The sequence below is a fragment of the Pelobates fuscus genome, chromosome 1, assembly GCF_036172605.1.
Source record: "Pelobates fuscus isolate aPelFus1 chromosome 1, aPelFus1.pri, whole genome shotgun sequence".
NCBI classification, from domain to species: Eukaryota; Metazoa; Chordata; class Amphibia; order Anura; family Pelobatidae; genus Pelobates; species Pelobates fuscus.
Genome location: NC_086317.1, coordinates 47,888,345 through 47,907,242, shown reverse-complemented (window position 1 = coordinate 47,907,242; position 18,898 = coordinate 47,888,345). Strand labels below are relative to the sequence as shown.

General features: G+C 40.1%; 1 protein-coding gene across 1 annotated transcript in view; it reads right to left on the bottom strand.

Moving 5' to 3' along the window:
• C1H21orf91 (chromosome 1 C21orf91 homolog) overlaps positions 1-16,442 on the bottom strand; it is a 32,626-nt gene extending 16,184 nt beyond the window's left edge. Inside the window, exons 1-2 of the mRNA XM_063448394.1 lie at positions 16,306-16,442; positions 7,753-7,886 (exon numbers count right to left, since the gene is read on the bottom strand). Coding sequence (XP_063304464.1) covers positions 7,753-7,879 — 127 coding nt within the window. The 5' untranslated portion in view covers positions 7,880-7,886; positions 16,306-16,442. The remainder of the gene's footprint in view (positions 1-7,752; positions 7,887-16,305) is intronic.
• Between the last annotated feature and the right edge of the window lie 2,456 nt (positions 16,443-18,898).

The following is an 18,898-nucleotide window of genomic DNA, read 5'->3' as shown; positions in this document are numbered from 1 at the left end:
TCCCAGGGTCCTTGTTCTGGGGACAAGATGGCCGCAGCTGTCTCTAGCACATGGTGAGCCAGTATCCGAATGGCAGCCATATAGCAGGGCCCTTGTGAAACTCTGTTCCCCGTCGAGATAAATAAGCTCGGAGGGAACAGGGATTCGGTACTAAGGTAATCCAATGCAATCCAAAAATTACCACCCCAAATATGTAGTTTTGTCACAATTAGATATTAGAGTACCTGAAGCGAAGGGTCTACAATAAAAAAAAATATAAGGCTTCTAGAAGACTACAAATCATATATCGTCACAGATATGGTAAAAGGTGCAGTATAAATACTTAGCATAATCAGTATCTTAATGTGGTTAATATTACATTGAAAGAATATAAACTTCTGCTGACTGTGAAACACTCTTCAAAATAAATATATATTCAAAAACAAACTTGGAATTTTGTTTACACAAATAGCAATGTTCTCCACTAAGCAGTACTAGAAAATGGTCCCAAGTAAAAGACCTGGTATCTTAGAAACGATCACAAGGGCATTTTAAGCACCATAATCACTTTAGAGTTTTCTCACGCAGTAAGTTCGCAAACTGTTTTTGACTACATGGAAGCCTCTGGTCCAGACTTCTCTTCTGACATATTTAATAGCAGATGTCCTCATTCAACAATAGATTACATTTTCAATTAATGAGCTCCCTATTTGGATGACCAAAACGGCACTGTGACTTACCAATCGCTATTTAGTATTGCTACATTTGTTTCACCTACATGCTGCCGATCAGTCCACACTGGTCACATTGTTTCTTACTTGTCTGTTTCATTCTATCACATAGGAAATGGACCTTTATGTTATATTATTCTGTATATTATTCTCGGCAATGTATTCCAGCTTATTTAGTTTCGCTGTTTTGGTGGTCACTTATAGAGAGATCTATTTGATTTCCATGTTTATTTTAAATTAATGGATTTGCATTTGTTAAAGGGAACGATTATGACACACATACTCTAGTAAAACATTTTACAGATATATAGATATGTTTTTAGACCCCTCTATTTATATTAAGTTAGCCTTTTGGCATGTTGTTGGCTCCTATTTTAGAGAAAAGTAGCTTTGTTTTTTCTATTTTTATTTCCATTTATTATTTGTCCACACTGTATTCACTCTATTTTTTATTTTCCCTAATTGGATGAATCAATTGGCCGTCAGCTGAGACTTTCAACAAGAGATTCTGTCTAAAACACAGGCAAATTTATAAAAAAAAAAAATACAAAAATAAAAAAAAAAAAAAAAAAAAAAATCACAAATGTAGAAGTGCGAAATAAATTCTGAATTAGTAATATCAAAACAGGAAGCCAGACCAGAGGTGCCAAGGGGAACCAGGTAAGTGTCAAACCATTCAAAAGCAGTTTGTCTATGTCACAATAACTACTGAAGCAGGCTGTAGTGGTTGTGGTCCTTACACCAACCCTTTAATTCACAATACAAATCCAAAAACCATACACATTGTTTGCTAACAAGGCTACCACCTAAACAGAATAAAAATTGACACATTCACAAAAAAAAAAAAAGAGAGAGAGAGTCACACAATGGATTGCAACAAACCAGCTTCCCACCCTAAATGATTTCAGAGTATGTAAATATAGGAAAATCTTCCAAAGTCAATCCAGTAGTGTTGACATACATATTGATGCGTGCTAATACACGCCAAAAATAATCCAATTTGGGCCTTGAGTTAATATTTATGGACAAGCCTCTAACATGATTTGTCCCCCCCCCAAAAAAAAAATATAAAAATGCCAAAAACTTATCATATATAAAACAATATATCAATATAAAAAATGTTTTTCGAAATATTTGAAAATAAGTGAACTGCAGCATTTGCAAGCCGTTTTAGAAATATCCCTAATGAAGAAAAAAATAAATAATTAAATGCAGGCATGTTTTCATTAGGGGTGTATCTACTAACCAGATTATTTTACATTTTATGTGAGCAATGGAGGGAGTGTCCCTTTAAGATTAGCAGCACTGCCAGTACGGTTATTGATCCCTTCATACACACATGCTCCCATGGTATCAGAGTTTGGCAGGATCAGGGAATTGTGTTCATTTAAACTGTTCAAATGACCCTGACATATACGACACATTTACTAAAACAACCAAATTGTTTTGTGCCAGCCATACCTTTTTATGTGAATGCATCCGGAACAGTCACATTAATGTTCTTTAATGACTAAGAATACATCCTTTCAATGTATATGGCATGGCTGAAGGGCATGAAAATCTACCAATAAAGACAGACACTGCCCTTTAGTAATGAAAAGCAGAGCAGAATTTGTGTTATGTAAATTAAATGAAGGAAGCCACAGGCCACATTTTGGGATTTTCTGCTGCATAACAATGGCTATTGTTGAATGGAAAGATCTTGTGTTAATGGTTCTTGATCCCTTGATTCAATGGCACAGAGCTTAATTTTCTATTTAGAATATTACAATACAAGCAGGCAATAAATAAGTACTACAACAACAATGCAAAGTAGGCAAACCACTCATTAACTTTGTAAAACCCACTGTGTACTTCAGCACCCCGCCTCTGTCTATGCCAACTATCCTCACAACTTAACCCCCCCCCACCCTCCCCCCGAGAATCTTATGACATAACTATGAAAAAAAAAAAAACAGTCAATGAAAAATATAAAATAAAATCTTACAGTACATCATTGCTCTAAACAACCCTTAAACCATATAAAACCATTGTTCAATTGGAAAGTTATGTAAAATATAATGTGATGAAAACAAACTTCAAACTTCTTCAGCTACATTTAAAAATGACACGGCATCTTCCCTTTATATAAAAAAAAAAAACTGTTTAAACTTGCTTTATCATGGTCTGTGTAAAAAAATCTTGGCCACACAGGGTTTTTTGTTTTTTGTTTTGTTTAACTGCACTACCCATATTGCACCTCCAGTCAACTGCTGTCAAGAAGTCAAGCATATAATGTCCTTCATATTAGTTAATAAACTGATAATAAACCCAATAACATTAGTAGCACTGTCTTCAGGGACCAGCGATCTCATGTTCTATATGTATGCCAACAAACTGATAGAAAGACCATTACAACCATATATTACAGGACATTCACAGCATCAGCACATCACAGCTCTATGACTCGTAGGGACGTCCTTGGGTAAGAGAATCACCTAAATAGAGGAAAGGTCACAATGGGAGACTAAGCTTTAATAAAAGGGCTGTTACTTATCCCACTGAAGGCAGTGCAGACTAGCTGGGAAATTCCAGACAATTCTTATTTGAACAAAATAAATGTCAAAGCCCAAGCTCTCAAGGATTAATTGTGACCTGTGGTCAGAAGACAGACTCTGAAAAGTATCCCATTTAACTAAGTAATACGGTCATGGTAATCATCACAAATATATGCAGATAGGGAAGTTAAGTTGCTTACCTGACTCAGCCCCACCACCAACCACTGTCCTTATCTGGCTCATTTTTAAACACTTTACAAATAATAGAGTACAAAGATTGAGTTAAGTCAGCAACTCAGCACACAGAGCTCGCTTATGGAAAAGTATGCAGGAAAAAAATTTGTGGAAAAAAAAAGGAGGTGTAATTAAGGGGCTATAGTAATGCTGCAAAACTTTTTTATTTTTCTTCTTTTTAAGGAAAACTAAAGAGATTTGCACAAAGAGACGTTTCCACCATAAATAGGAGGCTAAAACCTATCAACACACACTTAAAGGAACACAAACATGTATAGTGTTAAAACTACCATCTAGCCCCCGCCTCCCTAAATATATATCTCACTTGTTTTCAAGCCTGAAGCTGTAGCTCTGCATGCTGTTTGTCTCAGAAAAACAAGCTGTCTGCTGACATCATCAGAAGTGGTGGCCTGATCCAATCACAATGCTTCACATAGGATTGGCTGAGACTGACAGAGAGGCAGATCAGGGACAGAGCCAGCATGATTCAAACACAGCCCTGGCCAATCAGCATCTCCTCATAGAGATGAATTGAATCAATGAATCTCTATGAGGAAAGTTCAGTGTCTGCATGCAGAGGGAGGAGACACTGAATGTTTGGATGCATTTTAGGCAGCCATGACCTAGGAAGGATCTCTAACAGCCATCTGAGGAGTGGCCAGTGAAGTTATCACTAGGCTGTAGTGTAAACACTGCATTTTCTCTGAAAAGACGGTGTTTACAGAAAAAAGCCTGAAGGTAATGATTCTACTCACCACAACAAATTCAATAAGCTGTAGTTGTTCTGGTGACTATAGTGTCTCTTTAAGTTGTGTTGGTGCCCAGATTGTTCCTTTAAAAAGGAAATAACTTGGGAAAACAGGATGTGCGAACAAGCCCATGGAAGGATGAAAAAAAAAAAAATAAAAACAATTATACATTCCAGAAAGAAAACATTTTTGATTAACAATGAGTTTACTTTATGAAGCACCAAAGCCGGGGGTTTAAGAAGAGGAAAAGCAAACTACAAGCGACTACTAATTAGATATGTAACTCCAGCAAAGGAATTGAAAAAAGCAGTACTTTCCGGTAATTTAACTAGTGTGAGTTACAGTTTGAAACTATATTAAAGAAATATTATGTAGTTTTAGGAATCATTCCTGACACTATAGTGTTTAACTATTTAGGTCAAAAGTCCCTTTAGATCCCTTTGAAAAGATGATTTTACTAAACTTTTTTCCCACGCCGCGCCAGTCGCACTATGGCTGACACTGCCTCCACGGCCGAGATCATCAATCTTGATAATCTCAGTCAGTCAATCTAATGCATTCCCATAGGAAAGCATTGGAAGGCTATTGCGCATTCGGGGCAAAGTGCCATGCTGCGCCAATCAGCAACTCTTCATAGAGATTTATTGAATCAATGCATTTCTATGAGGAACATTCAGCGACTCCATATAGAGTGTGGAGACACTGTGTAACACGGAGATAGGAAACACCTCTAGTGGCCGTCTGAGGTGTTACTAGGTGTTCTAGGCAGTGTTTGCAAGGACATGCTATAAACACCAGAACCACTACATTAAGCCGTGTCCCTTTAAATACAGTAAGATTATATTAAAAAAAAAAAGTGTTACCCAAAACAACTTCAAGTTATAGTTTTTGGCTTATTCACTAAACCAAGAAAATTGCCAAACGAGAGAAAAGTCATAAAATTGAAAAATAAAAACAAAAAACTCAAACGATTTCAGATCAGATATTTGTGACCAAATATTTTCAATTTCCCCTAGTCAGTTCTCCACAGTTTCCAGTTTAGGGAACTATAACATTCTTAAAAAAAACAAAAAAAAACCACACAAGTGCTCTCTCTAGCAATTTACTATTTATAAGTGAACTATGTAGAAAAGTGATTAAAATTAATAAGTCCACTTAACCTTGAAGTAAGATGCATATAGCTTTTGTAGTGTAAGATCTCTGGGATCCAACAGCTTAGTGTAATTACGGTTAATTGACTTTTGGGGGAGGGGATGGGTTTAATACTGTAAAAGAAAATAGTTTTTTTTTCCCCCCATATGGTTAGCTGCCCTGAGGGATGAAGCAAACCGAATGATAAGGGACTTCTAATATGTTTGCATACCGCTGATGGCATATTTGAGATTCAAAACACAGATACACATTATCTACTTCAAGAACTAGCACACACACGTCCTCCACACAAGGATCAAGTACCTTACAAAACAGAGCAGTGGGCTACAGAACTAAACATGTATGCTCATTAAACACAGGAGTGATCCAAGTGATACGCACATGACACAGTGTAACAAGGTACCTCACCTTTATAGCTAGATTTACTCTCTGCAACCCATTCTGAATAATATTTCTAGTCAGCCACCCACCTACCTTGTTATAATGGTACATCTCTCTCACCAGCACCAATTTAGTTACATTTACCTGTTATGTAACAGTACGCACAGCGAGAGCCAAAAACCTCTTTTAAAGGACCACTATAGTGCCAGGAAAACAAACTCGTTTTCCTGGCACTATAGTGTCCTGTGGGTGCCCCCACCCTCATGCCCCCCCTCCCGCCGGGCTGAAGTTGGAGGAAGGGGTTAAACACTTACCTTTCTCCAGCGCTGGGGACTCTCCTCCCTCTTTGGCTGAATGCGCATGCGCGCGCATTCAGTCAGTCCATAGGAAAGCATTCTCAATGCTTTCCTAGGGACGCTGGCGTCTTCTCACTGTGAAAATCACAGTGAGAAGCGCGGAAGCACCTCTAGCGGCTGTCAATGAGAAAGCCACTAGAGACTGGATTAACCCATATGTAAACATAGCAGTTTCTCTGAAACTGCTATGTTTACAGCTGCAGGGTTAACCCTAGATGGACCTGGCACCCAGACCACTTCATTGAGATGAAGTGGTCTGGGTGCCTATAGTGGTCCTTTAAACATGCCAGAGGCACGGTCACAATCAGCCATCCAATCTCTGTGTCACTTACCAGCTCATCCTGTTTATTAGCCCTCTGCACCTGATGACATATATTTAGTCAAATTCACCTACCCACCCATTATATCCTCCATACAGTTTGCATTCACACATTATACCCAGATTCATATATAATGTCACATAAAAAGACATCTGTAAGTTCTGCATCTTTAGGCTCGTTTAGGGTGTTGGGAATAAGAAGTGTCACCAACATCTTCAGTGTTGTAATTAATCATCATTACTAGTGACCACAGCTCCCCAGATGTTTAAGGCCTATAGGGGCTATATATAAAAAGTGTCATGTTCTGAAAAGTGCTGCTAAAGAGCAGAATCACCAATGTAATGTGTTTGCCGTCTTCACTAGTTTCCATGGTGTTAGATAATGTAAAATATGGGTTTAGAAGTGGAGATTGGTGGTCTTTGATTATCGTGAATTCACCAACGTTATAAAAAGGAAATAATCATTGGTGCCATTATCTGCATGTCAAGTCCTTTAAGCCAACGTGTATGTTACCTTAATGGTCGATAGGCACCCAGACCACTTCTTTACCTCAATGAAGTGTCCTGGGTGACATGTCCTAGTAGTTTTATCCCTGAAGGTGAAAACATTGACATGCGTAATGCCAATGTTTTGACTGCAAGCTTTAATGCCTCTAGTGGCTGTCACTGCAATTCTGCAGACATAGTCGAGCAAAATCACAGAGACCATATGATTGGCATTGCAAGGCATTTCCCCACCACATTTCTATGGAAAAGCATTGTATTGGCAGAGATCATTGATCTCATCCAAGGAGGCAGAGCTTTTCCACAGAGACCTTCAAGGCAAGGGTTGAAAGGGACGTAAAACACCCTTCCAACCCCCCAGACAGCTGGGTGGACATGAATTCTGTAAACTGGAAACTATAGCGTTAGGAATACAGATTTGTATTCCCAATGCTATCGTGTTCCTTTAGAACTTGCCTCCTTAGGAAAACATTCCCAATGCTATAGTGTTCCTTTAGAATTTGCCTCCTTATGTTTTGGCACACAGTAAATACAATACAAGCCACGTTAAAAAAGAAAAAGGTTTGCAAGCAATGAAGCGGTTATGGTAGAAACAATTTTAACATGTGTTTTCTCAAAATAGACATACAATTCCCAAACAAGCAGGAGGGACAAGCAGGAGGGGGTTTTAAAGTAAGGAAAACAAGGTTTTATCCGAAAGGCAAGAGTGTCCTGTCAGCTTCGGGTAAGGAGAAAGAAACTGCATCTCACACAGGAAAGCGGCTCAGTCATGTCACAGAATGAAAACCATAAGGAAAGGAGACATCTTACCCTCAATGCTTAGCTCGAAGCAGACATGGCAGAATGACAAGGTTTCACTATCTGTGCCCAGCTTACAGATGCTGCAGACAGTGTCATCATTGAGATCAATGTTCACAAACTGCTCTTCTTCAACCATGGTGCCCCTGGCAGAGAGAGAAAAAAAAACAACCTAAATACGTTTTATATAAGCAATGGTTGATCAACTCAATCATAATTATGGACATAAAGCACAATTTTGTAGATAGCAACACACAGTTGGCAGTTATGGACAAGTTACATGTATTCCACCTCCCTTCCCCCCCACCACCACGCTCTCCAATTTACGTTTAAGTTTTCCATGTGTATTTATCTGTAGGACCACAAAATGAGTAATGGCCCAGGTATTTGAGATAATCTGTTCATTACTTGTGGGTGGCTTGATTCAAGAAATGAAGTGAATGGAACTACTAAAAAAGATATAGAAGGTTTATGAAAAACTTTTTTTGACTAGGGTGGAATTGTTTTGATATTCCAATACAATCAAAAGATATACATGATACAAAGAAAGGACTATATTGGCTAATGCAACTGCCAATCTTTGGTAAAGAAATAAATTAAAAAAAAAAAAAAAAAGTGGATTTTCCACTTTTTTCCCATCATCCGTCAGTAGCAAACAGTTATCATCTCTCATGATGCGCAATAGATACCGGATTGTGTATTTGAAATATTATGGAAGATCCTATGGCTGCACACCTTGTGAGGACTTTTACAAAATAATACCAAGAAGCCACAAGTGACAGTACCACTTTAACCCCTTAAGGACACATGACATGTGTGACATGTCATGATTCCCTTTTATTCCAGAAGTTTGGTCCTTAAGGGGTAAAGGAACTGACCGAGATTTACACATTGTACATGAATCTACATCTAGCAAACATGACAGTCAGAAATGCATTCACTGTTGACCAAGAGTGACCACAGTTAAACTGCAAAACAGACTGCAGGGTGTAAAGCTGCCCAGACCAAGTGAACATATACTGCTATTTAAATAAATATAAAAATATGATATATCATATACACACACTGAGAGTTTTCATACAGTGTGAATTTGAAAGGAGGAGAGAAAAATAGTTTCATACCACTTAAAACATTTTGAGATCAATTTTTAGGTCTTCCTATCTGTTCTTATGATTTATATAAATGGCTACCAAGTGTCATTAGGAGATGCACCAATATGGCCTAGTTAACATTTCAGAAGCCCTTAATGTTGAGAATGAACTAGAGAAGGTTTTAGAACTGGCAAAGCATCATAGACGTTATAAGTCTACAAAAGCTGAGGGTCGGGGGGCGGGGCCTGACTGTCATGGAGGAGAGACGTGCTTTGCTCGAGCTCCTCTCCTCCACGAGCCAAAACTGCGGTTTTTAACCCTCATCCAACCTCAGTGGGAGCAGAATAAGTGACTTACACAATCCCTGACTCACCGGAGACCCACTGCAGGGCGATAAAGGGTGTAGGAGGCGAACCAGCGGCACAGCTCTATCAATGCGGCCTGTCGTGCACCGGCCGGGGGAGGCGGCCGATCTCCTGAGCCGGGACCGCTCGATGGCGACTAGCTCTGAACCGAAGCCCCGTTACCCCCCCCCTTGGACTGGTGGGGGTGATCCCAGTCCACCCCTTGGAGGAAGCCCTGAGATGGTGGAAGATGCAAACTACGGCGACAAGCCCAAAATATGACATCCTGTCCAGACTTGACCGCATTTTCAATGACTTCTGGTGCAAACTGGAAATCAGAATGTGCCAACCAGCTCTGCACTACCCAGGCGACCACTCACCGCACAAGCCGTCCCCAAACATCCAGCTGAAGTCCACAGCCGCGACAAAGCATCGAGCCCTAATATGGCGACGGGGCGGGAAACGTACCTCGCTGGGACGCACGGCTGCTCCAACGACAAAGAGCAAATACACACCACGGTCCTCGGCTGTACTAGCGGCTATAACCTCACCCTGGCGGAGAATCAAACAACACGCGCCCCTCAAGCACAAGACAGCACAGACTCACACACCCAAGCGGAACAGAGGCAGACCGCGCAAGTCGATGATCCAGAGGGGAACCCCAAGCTGGACAGGAGCATGGGCCAGGCACCAAACACCCTGGCTACATGGCATACAGCTTGCCTCTGGGCTACAGGACTGTGCACTACCCTTGGAGGGAATAGGCTGAACGGGAAGCTGGGACTGAGCGGAGAGGTGACTCTGTTCACGTTAAGCATCTTCTCCACAATATAAGCAATGATTTTATTTAACTTTCATTTAAGTGTTTTGCATTCAGTTAACCTCCTTCGTAATGTAGAAATATAAAAAGCAAACCAGATCAGTGGCTCCTCACTTATGCAGGTCTTTTCTTAAACTGATAGTCTGATTACCAGTCTGTGTCACGTACAAGCAACCCCCATGTCTTAGATTAATTCATTCATTGTGGCAATAGTCAGTTTGACTCCTGTACTAATAGATAGCAGGCAGTATATGACACCATAATCGGTCCCTCCTCAAGCATGGAACACTACTATGTCTTTAATATTTCTTGTCTAACCTGTTAATGCAATATACCTACAATCCGATGTGCAACTAGTTCAGTTAAACGCAATGTTATACCATAAAGCGACAACTTTAGCTTGTTATCTTTACGTAATATCTAAAAAAAATAAGTGCACTGTCTATCCACCCCCCACTGTAACTAATGTCTTGAAATCTGCATATGGAATGCCGTTGGGGTACCATATGTATGCCTGTGACCACTATACGCACTGCAAAAATAAAGAATTAAAAAAAAAAGCTGAGGGTCAGTCAGCCTTTTGTTCATCCATGTTTTACAGACAAATTACAGGAATTAATTCTAATAAATTAAGGGAGGATGAAACTACATGGATAGAATTTATGCTACTAAAATATCTGAAAGAGGTGGAGTAGATGGTCTCAAATCAGAATTCCCTATGTGAAATAACAGAAAAATGTCTTTTAAGAAAGTGCAAAAGGAAAGCGAGAAGGAAAGTAGAAATTTCTGTCTCAATCACCCTGGGGCTATGCAAAAACTACTGAAGTACAACCAAGTCATACGCTGATACGTGGTGGAAGATCTGGAAAATACAAATTAACCATTGTTTAAAACCCATGATCAAAACCAGTGATGTGGAACTTGCAAAAAGGTTATGTTCAAAAGGCTTGTACGAGAAATAATCTGGTGGAAAATGCTAGCGGAGCTGACACAGATTCTAACATATCGTCAGCAATGAGCCATGCGCCCCATAATGGGAGGTTAGGTGGGGTCAATGACTTACAATGACTTGCCTGATCAGTGATCATACAGACCCTCTACATGTGATTTGTAAAGGCAGTCTGCTACAAGACTTTCTATTTATCCAGGCAAAACATTTCAACAGATTTAGCTGCAAAATGGTTCAGCACAATAAATATACGCTGATCAGCAACAATATTAAAACCACCTGCCTAATATTGTGAAGATCTCCCTCGTACTGCCAAAACAGCTGTGATGGGTCAATGCACGGACATCAACGTGTCCTGTGGTATCTGGCACCAAGACATTAGCAGCAGATCTTTTATGTCCTGCCAGTTGTGAGGTGGGGCCTCCATGGATGGGATTTGTTGTTCCTGCACATATCACAGATGCGCAATCTGATTGAAATATGTGGAATGATTGCAGCTTGGCAGGATGCATTATCCTGCTAAAAAAAGAGGTCACAGCCATCAGGCAACTCAATTGCCATGAAGGGATGTATGTGGTCTGCAACAATCTCTAGGTAGGTGGTATGTATCAAAGTAACATCCACCCAAGGATTCCCAAAAGGATATCTTGAGCATAACACTGCCTCCACCGGCCTGCCTTCCTGCCAAAGGGCATCCTGCTGCCTTCTCCTCCCCATGTAAACAACGCACCCTCACCTGATCTAAAAAAAAACCTTATTCATCAGACCAGGCAAGCTTCTTCCATTGCTGCATGGTCCAGTTCTGAAGGCCACGTCCCCATTGAAGGCACTTTCGGTTATGGACAGTGGTCATCATAGGAAATCTGACCAGTCTGCGGTTACACAGCTCCATACCCAGCAAACCGCGACTATCATTAAGTTTTTCAGCAATTTGAGATACAGTAGCACTTCTGTGTGATCGGACCAGACGAGCTAGACTTTACTTCCCATGTGCACCAGTGAGCTTTGGGTGTCCATAACCATGAGTTGCTCTAACTCCGTTGTCTAGCCCTCACAAATTGGCCCTTGTCTATATTACGCAGATCTTTTCACTTGGCCATGAAATTCAAGAACCGACTGTTCACTTGCAATCCTTTACGGTTGCTGTTGTAATTATATAATCAATGTTCTTCACTTCACCTATCAATCTTTTTAGTGTTGTGGCTGATCAATGTATGCATATAAAATATCAAATAAACAAAGCACTAGTTAAATTGAAATATATATGAAATATTTACAAGAAGAAAACTAATAGCACAACAGTTTTGTCAGATACCTTAGATGTTTGGCAACCCTCAAAATGTTGGTATACAACAGTTATGGCTCTCCTTAGCACTCCAGGTGTTTGTTAACTACTTTCCCCATAATATTCCAACAACTTTAAGATTTTGCGACCTTTAGAGGAAATATAGTTGAAACAAATAGAGTGCCAAGATTAGCTGGCATTGAGCATACTTAGAGTTAATCCATTTAAGCTATTAGGATGTTTCATGCCATCTTAATATTAGTTGGCTTTAACGCTGTTAGGACAGCATGAAACGTCCTTTAGTTGTGGTGTTACCAGGGTTAAATCCCTGCTTGCACTAGGGAGGCTCAAGCATCAGTTGTTAGCTGGAGCTCCCCCTGTCAGCTGGGATCATATTTAGTGGCTCAAGTCTGTCATGCAGTTCATATTGCCCTTTATATCCACTTTATTCACAGCAATTACGCTCAGGTAAGGCGATTTTCAGGCTGCCCCCAATGACTGTGCGTTTGGTAGTGACAGCATACTGGAGCTGCAGGATGAAAGGAAAATCTCCCACTTGTGCTGCAATTTTCCAGTAGAGAGCGATCTGTACTGTGTGAACAGGGAAATTCCACTGCTGATGTCAGCAGAGGGAATCCCTCTGAGTTATGCTTAGTGTGGGGTTAGGTATAGTACAAAGGTAAAGTTAGGGTTGGTGCACATTTATAGTTTGTGTACAGTTAGCATACAAAAGATGAAATTAAATTATAGATATATGAGGCATTTACACATCAGGACTGATAAGTAAACCTATTTTGAATTATTTTTCTTTGGTTACACTTGAAGTGTACATCTTATTTTAAACAAATATGTGAAAAATTCACTTTTTTCCTCCCATGTTTAACATTTTATGTGTACGTAATTTTGTGTTAGGTATACATATAGTATATTAAAATAAATTAATTTTTGTCATTTAAGAAATACGTATAAGTGCACTTAAAGGGAAAACCTTACATGAAAGTGGAACAAACATAACAAATTCTAAATTTTGTTTTGTTTAAGAAGTTGAAATTGCCTAGTCTTTAAATGAACACTTTAGTGTTAGGATTACAAAGCAGAAAATAAAAAGGGTTAAAAACCTTTTTTATTTTTTACACTCGCCTTATTCCAGCGCTGAGAGCTCTGTCTAGTCCGATTTCGGTGCCGAAGGGGAACCAAATGCCCATGCATGGCGAACACCGCATGCGCATTAGGCCTTTCACAAAGGAGAGCACTGACTCACATCAGTGAGGTCCGACTGCTGATTTATTTTGGTGTTGTGTAAATTAGTGGTGATAAGACTATTCAAATGCACCCGTGTTATGTTATTGAAACAATTACATTACACAAGTCAAAACTACTTGATTATTGTGGAAAAGACACGAGGGAATTTTCCACTTCAATAGTGTTTTTTGGGGCAAGGGACTGAGGAACGGTCTTCAGAGAACTTACAGTACAGCTTTAAAATGTATGCAGACAAATTAAAACAAGCTAAAAACTACCATAGTAACATGAAAAAAAAAAAAAAAACAACTATTCTTACAATAGAGTTAATCACATCAAGTCTGCTTATTCCATAAACAAAAAACATAAGCTTTATTCTGGATGTCCTGGACTTCCTCACAGCAAGCATTCTTGAACTGTATCTTATTATTCTCTTAAAAAGATAATTTCCTGATATGTTCTCATTTTCGGTTTATTCTTCTTCTGCAGGGCATCCCCTTTTTGTTTATAACACAATAATAAAATCAAGTTCATGGAACATGAAACAAATATATATAAAAATATCTCAGTTCCACATTCCACTCAATCACCCTCAAAAAAGTGTGATGTTTTATTAACATATTAAACATCGGTAGACAATGTCTCCTTCATAACATCACTAAAGTCTTTTGTGGAGTGATGTAGAAGATCTAATTAAATGATGACTTTATGAATCCAATTAAAAACAAATGCTACACAGAACAATATTGTCACATTGTTCTTACATAGATTCAGCAATTCATCAACACATACAATCCACTTCATTCACTGCATTAGTTTATCAACAAAACTAGTGCATATGTCAAAATAAGAAGATCACAAGACTAAAATGAAATGCTATGAGCTACATGAATAAATAATATTTCAATAAAACATGCACACATTGGTTGTAGAGTTTCAGACCTCAATGTCCTATAGCCTCACAGTGCTCAAAAAGAAAAGAAAATATATATGCTTTAGTGCAAGGCTTGTTGAGACCTGTTGCCACTCTTAAATCTTTTGTTAAAATGCAAGTTAAAAATAGGGGGTTTTGTGAATAGGAGAGTATTCACATAGCAGAAACTAAACTTAGTTTGGACAAATTTTATTACATTGAGCCAACATATTTGGCACTGCTTCAGCATTTTATCCCCACAGTGAAACTGAAGAAATGAATGTAAACAAAATCTAAAAGTGAACAGGGCCCTGCTACAGAGACAAAGTAATTATGAACTGGACTTTGGAAACTTTTGTATCCATTTGTATTATAGTTAGTTTTGGGTTTCCTCATTTTATAAGTGGGCTTTTTTAAAATTTTGTTTTAATCTATTATGTCATATCTTCGTTTCAGTACAACTTCATATACCGGCCGCAATAAAATAGTAATACCATGAATAAAAACAGTAGTTAAACACACACGTTGGTATAATGTCCACCTCTTCACAACTCTGGGAGGATTAACAAACTGTTGTCTGCCCTGCAGGCACGCTTTTTTGAATCACCTCTAGCACAATACTAAAGGGGCATTTGAGGAAATATTAACTAACTATTGCCTGTAAAACCACAAAAACCAGTTTAAAATCAGTGACTGGTTACTTAGACTCAGATATTTGAACACAACTAATTCTCAACATTCTATGGTCCACATACTTTATATTTACTAGGTTTTATATTATGTAAAAAAAAAATAAAACACTTTACTCATTGATACCTTGTAGTTCATATATAGTAAATACATTTTTATGTATTGCTATTATTATTATGCACTAACTTTCCTAACTCATGCAGCTATTGGAATTACAGTATCCCAAGGCTCATAAAGCACCTATTAATGAATAAAAGTGGATTTCCAACTCTTAGAAGTACTCTAGCTACACCATGTAAGGGGGGTCTAAACTGATACATATTTATAAAGCACACAGAGGACTCTGTAACAACATAATAGCTGTAGTTAATATAACTACATACATTAGAATCACTGTACACAACACACATACACTATTCATTGCTGTTCCTTTTTAACCCTGAATACATTACATAGTCTTACAGGAGGGGTTCAAACAGTTGATCTCCAGATGTGGTAGACTACAACTCCCATAATTCCTTCCCAGCCTCGAGCCATCATAGGAGTTGTAACTGTAGCACATGTAAGGAGCTATCTTATTACTAAGTACAATACACAGAGTTACTCTAAAGTTCTCCATAAAAGGCAGGACATACCGTTTTTACTTAAATATCAATACTAGACCCCCAGGTAGGTGAGCCTTGGCAGCACCTACTGGGGCAATAACTTACCTCCTGAAAGCAGGGCACAAGGTGACTCCAGTCTGAGTGTAGGTTTTACCCCTTAGCTCCACTATTGTCTACTGTCTGACCCTTACTGAACCAGTGTGGACATCCCCTCCTGGATCACCCACTCATAGCAGGACCATACCAACAGCTTGGGGGTGGGGGTGCATCAGACAGAGCTCCTTTCAGAACCCTCTAAAACAGGCAGTAACAGCAGCACAGTTCCAAGGAGGGTATGTCCTGGCAGTTTCTCACCATCACTTCTCATAGGGATCATCAGATGCTCTAAAATGGCATTACCCAGAATATCCAATCCCCCTCCTACCATCTACATGGTATTTCCCAAGCTATGAACTTACATCATTTGTAGCTAAATCACCCAGATCTCAGACTATCTCATTTCGGTTAGGAGGTGGGTGTAAAGTTTTTAAATAATAATCATCACAAACTGCAGGCTTAAGTGCTAAAACAGCAAATCACGAATGTGTTTAAATAAGGAATGGAGCTGAAGTGTGTGTGTGTTTTACCTGCGCTGAGGCTGCCTGCCCTCCCTCCAGATCAATGGTACAGTCCGATTTGTATAATTCCCTTGGAAAGTACACGCTGTTCTCTACGTCACGGCAGACTCTCTGAGGCAGAGGACTGAGACCGTGACAACACTGGGTGCCCATGGCCACGCCCCCACCTGCCTGTTGGCGTAACTGCCCGTAGTAGCGTCGGCACTTTTGCCCGCCCACTTCCTGTATACATGTCTTTGTTCCTCCCCGCCCGCATGCTTTTTTTTGTTCATGGTTCCTTGTATTGCTCTGTGACTGCATGCAGGGTCACGTGGTTTGTAGAAGTCACACCATGTACTGTACTTATTAGTGTATAGTGTGTATCTGATGGAGTATTAGTAACTGTGTGATAACTGCAGACATCCCAAGTACATACTTAGAGCACAGATCTCTCTGTTCCTCTTTTCTATCCTTATTATTATTATTTATAAAGTGCCAACATATTCTGTAGCGCTGTACAATATGTGGACTATCCGACACGCATTTGCTCTAACTATCTTATGTCCCTCTTCTTATAGTACCAGGGAACCATTGGTCTCCAGTGCAAGAATAAAAGAAGGGTCCCTCTGTCGCTTCACTCTAAGCAATACACCTGAATGGGTTATGAGTGGTGGCTGACTGTGATTGTTTGTGTGGGGCTAGCTGAATGTGATTGTGTGTGGAATTGGCTAAGTGTGATTGTGTATGTGAGCTAGCTGAATGTGATTGTGTGAGGGCTGGCTGAGTGTGATTGTGTGTGGAATTGGCTAAGTGTGATTGTGTATGTGAGCTAGCTGAATGTGATTGTGTGTGGAATTGGCTAAGTGTGATTGTGTATGTGAGCTAGCTGAGCGTGATTGTGTGAGGGCTGGCTGAGTGTGATTGTGTGTGTGATTGTGTGTGGAATTGGCTAAGTGTGATTGTGTATGTGAGCTAGCTGAATGTGATTGTGTGAGGGCTGGCTGAGTGTGATTGTGTGTGGAATTGGCTAAGTGTGATTGTGTATGTGAGCTAGCTGAATGTGATTGTGTGAGGGCTGGCTGAGTGTGATTGTGTATGTGAGCTAGTTCAGTGTGATTGTGTGTGGGATTGCCTGAGTGGCATTTTGTGTGTGTGTAAGCTGGCTGAGTGTGACTGTGCTGGAGATGTCCAAGTGTGACATGTGTGAGTATGGAGTTAGCTGAGTGTTAGGGTTGTGTGTAATGCTAGCACAAATAATGTTTTTTTTTACCTCCTCCTGGACCCCAGTAGTTCAGTGATATAGATCTCGGTTGCCAATGTCACGTGTGTGCGGCGGATCTTGCCCCCCGCATAAAACGGCTGTTTACTCTGGATGTGCAGTGTTTCAAGCCCCAATACACACACTGCCAGGGCCGGACTGGGGATACAAAGCAGCCCTGGGAAAAAAATCTATGCCAGCCCCATAAGTCATTGCGCCATATATTGTCGCATGTAATATGTAAGGCTATGTCTTGCCACCCCAGATGATTGAGTAATTATATATATACACACATATATATATATATATATATATATATATATATATATATATATATATATATTGCTTTTTCTAATAGAATATATTGGTCCTTTCAGAGTAAAACATTTAATTATACAGTAAGCATACTCACATGCAGACACAGACAATCTCACTGACACACACAAGCTCATTGATACACAGCCTCATAGACAAACAATTTCACTAATATACACAAGCTCATTGACATAAAAACACAAGCTCACTCACTAGCAGACACACACACACATGCAAGCAAGCAAACTCACTAACAGGCGCACACACACACAGCTTAATGTAGTGGTTCTGGTGTCTATAGCCTGTCCCTGCAGGCTTTTGAATGTAAACACTGATTTTTCAGAGAAAAGGCAGTGTTTACATTGCTTCCTAGTGACACCTCTAGTGACAGACACTCAGACGGTCACTAGAGGCGCTTCCTGTGTCAGTGCGGATTGGCTGAGATCATCAAGCTTGATGATCTCAGTCATAGAGGCAGAGACCAGCATGACGTTGGAAAAAAAAAGTGAGTAAAACACTATTTTTACAAACACACACAGACACTACGACTGACACACACACACCATGACAGACATACACACACCATGACACAGACAGACACACACCATGATACAGACACACAGTGACACAGAGACACACACACACGACACAGACACACACACCATGACACAGACAGACACACACACACACAGCATGACACAGACACACACACAGCATGACACACACACACAGCATGACACAGAAACACACACAGCGTGACACAGACAGACACACACACAGCATGACACAGACAGACACACTCCCACTGACATACATACTTGTTGTTACCTGTGTGGGTGGGTGGGCAGACTGATAGGTGCCCCTCCCCTTCTGTGCCCTATTTTGCCCCCTGTCCTCCTGTGTGCTTTTTAGCCCCTTCCCCTCCTGTGCCCTTATGTAGCACCCTCCCTTCCTGTGCCCTCTTTAGCCCCCTCCCGTGCCCTCTTTAGCCACCTCCCCTTCCTGTGACCTCTTAGCCCCCTCCCCTCCTGTGCCCTTTGTTACCCCCCC